The following is a 2,124-nucleotide window of genomic DNA, read 5'->3' on the forward strand; positions in this document are numbered from 1 at the left end:
TTAACTTTTTGTTAATACAGTAATGAAGTATGGTATTGGATGGTAGTTCATACTACAGGAGATTTTCATTCTTGATTTCAGACAGTTTGATTAATTAGTCTTATTTTATATTCTACTTCCTGTGTATAGCATAATGTTACCTTTTCATAACCAGATATTTGCTTACCAAGATTTTTTTTTCATTGTATATACACATGCTATTAAAAACAAAAATTTTCGTGCACCCCAACAAGATTTTGCACATTTGCAGCATACTTTCAGTGTGAACTAAATCACTGAATAGATGATTTGAAAATGATTGCATTTGAAATGATTATTAGGTATTTGTGATTAAAGAAATTTGATTGAAGGTTTAGGGGGAATATGAAAAGTGAATGTGAAAAGGTATATGTAATGGTATGTTAATGTTTTTTATTATGTTATTTCATTTTTATAATTATTTTAGCTAGTAGATATTAAAGCTGACAGATTCAAAATCCAAGGATTTTTCTTTCTCTCTCATTCATAAGAATTACAAAATAGAAATGCAGTATGTATTTGTGTTTGAAGTCGGTTTAATTCTGTATTAAATGAGAAGAGTCATTTACAAATGATTTAGATATGTCCACACTAGTATTTAATACTTTCATTTGTTATATTGAAATTTCATTAATTATATGTGTGTACTGTGTGTTTTTATGTTTTCCGTGTTGTCTTGTTACATATATTGTGTATCAAACGTAATCCTAATATTACAGCTGACTTCACTTGTCGCTATTAGTCTCTATTCTTGTTAATCATCTGTCACAAATAGTTGTTGCAAATGTGATGTTCCATTGACCACCTATTGGTAAAAGTTATTGCTGTTGGCATTATTATTGATGATTGCTGGTGGTTATGTTATTCCTTATCCATCTAGTATTGAGTTTTTGATTCATTTGTTGGAGTATTAATTACAGGGGGAAAAAAACATTTGATATTTCCCTGGGTCTTCACTACAGCTTATAGTTAATTTTAGAATTCATGATTGTTCCAAGTGTTTTAGATGAAGATGAAAAAAAAGATTGTAACATTTTATATTCAGTACCTTTAGTAGTTGTAGTAGAAGTAATAGTAGTAGTAGTTTGATTATTATTGCTCTTATCATAGATTTAGTCATTCACCTATTTATCACATCCAGATGAGATATTATTCATAACTTTTTTCATTTTCTGTACCAAGATAATTATTTGACTTTTTTATTTCAGGGGCAGTGAATTATCAGATGTGTCTGTCGTGAGAAAATTGCCCAACGTCGAGGTTCTTTCTCTGAGGTGAGTTTCTTTTCGCAGTGGGACGACTTTAAAACTGTCTTTGGACTGATTAACCCGTAGTCAGCAATGCCTGTTTAATAAAGATGGAAATAGAAAAAAGGAGAAAGTATGTAATTAACCCATTGCAGACGGAGATAAATTTGCTTGCCCAGCCTCCAGGATAAGTTTTATTTTAGAGAGAGACCACTTGAAGCAATATAATTTGAAGCATCCAAATCTCTTTCAGTCATTCATTGTAAAAAACTAGGCCTGGTTTTTGTGATTTTATTTTTTTGTGGTTTACTTGTTTTATTGAGTTTAGAGACTTATAGTGCAGTCCCCGTATGACAGGCTCTATCGAGTGGCAGTGCTGCAGTTGACTAAAATTGTAGTAGTTATCCATACTAGCTCATTATTTTCTTTAACTCAATGTGATAGAAGTAATTCGCTTGTGTTTTATGGGAGTACCCGACAAAGCAACTTATTTTTTCGTATTTTTGTGCTGTCATGAACGAATACGAAACATATAACCACCTACAATAAAGATAACAAAAGAGTTAGGGAAGAGGAATGAAACCTGTGCTTGTGACTGTGAGTGCCACATGAAAGACATCCAAATTGGCCAGGAGCACATTTTAGACACTGGGTAGGATTGAGTCACCTTCCTCTTCTCGTTCTGCTGCACATCTTCATCGCGGTACTTTAGAGCAAGGGTGCATCAACGTAGGGTGGGCCATCGCACTATAGAGACAGTGCAGGCTAGAGACCGTGGAGGGGTGCCATGCAAGGCGCTGTCACCTGCTGGTGCTAGAAAAAAGGGGGGCCATCTAGGTTTTGGACGTTAAGCTTGCAC

The 2,124-nt window shown here is 33.8% G+C and overlaps 1 protein-coding gene across 1 annotated transcript in view; it reads left to right on the plus strand.

The window, feature by feature from the left end:
- Positions 1-1,221: 1,221 nt before the first annotated feature.
- Positions 1,222-2,124, plus strand: part of LOC122257586 (uncharacterized) — a gene marked incomplete at its 5' end in the record, with an annotated part of 42,512 nt that continues 41,609 nt past the window's right edge. Inside the window, one exon of the mRNA XM_086537443.1 lies at positions 1,222-1,292. Within this exon, the coding sequence (XP_086393569.1) occupies positions 1,222-1,292 (71 nt within the window). The remainder of the gene's footprint in view (positions 1,293-2,124) is intronic.

Source organism: Penaeus japonicus, unplaced genomic scaffold (genome assembly GCF_977035675.1).
Source record: "Penaeus japonicus unplaced genomic scaffold, GWHDUDI00000001_assembly GWHDUDI00000006, whole genome shotgun sequence".
NCBI classification, from domain to species: domain Eukaryota; kingdom Metazoa; phylum Arthropoda; class Malacostraca; order Decapoda; family Penaeidae; genus Penaeus; species Penaeus japonicus.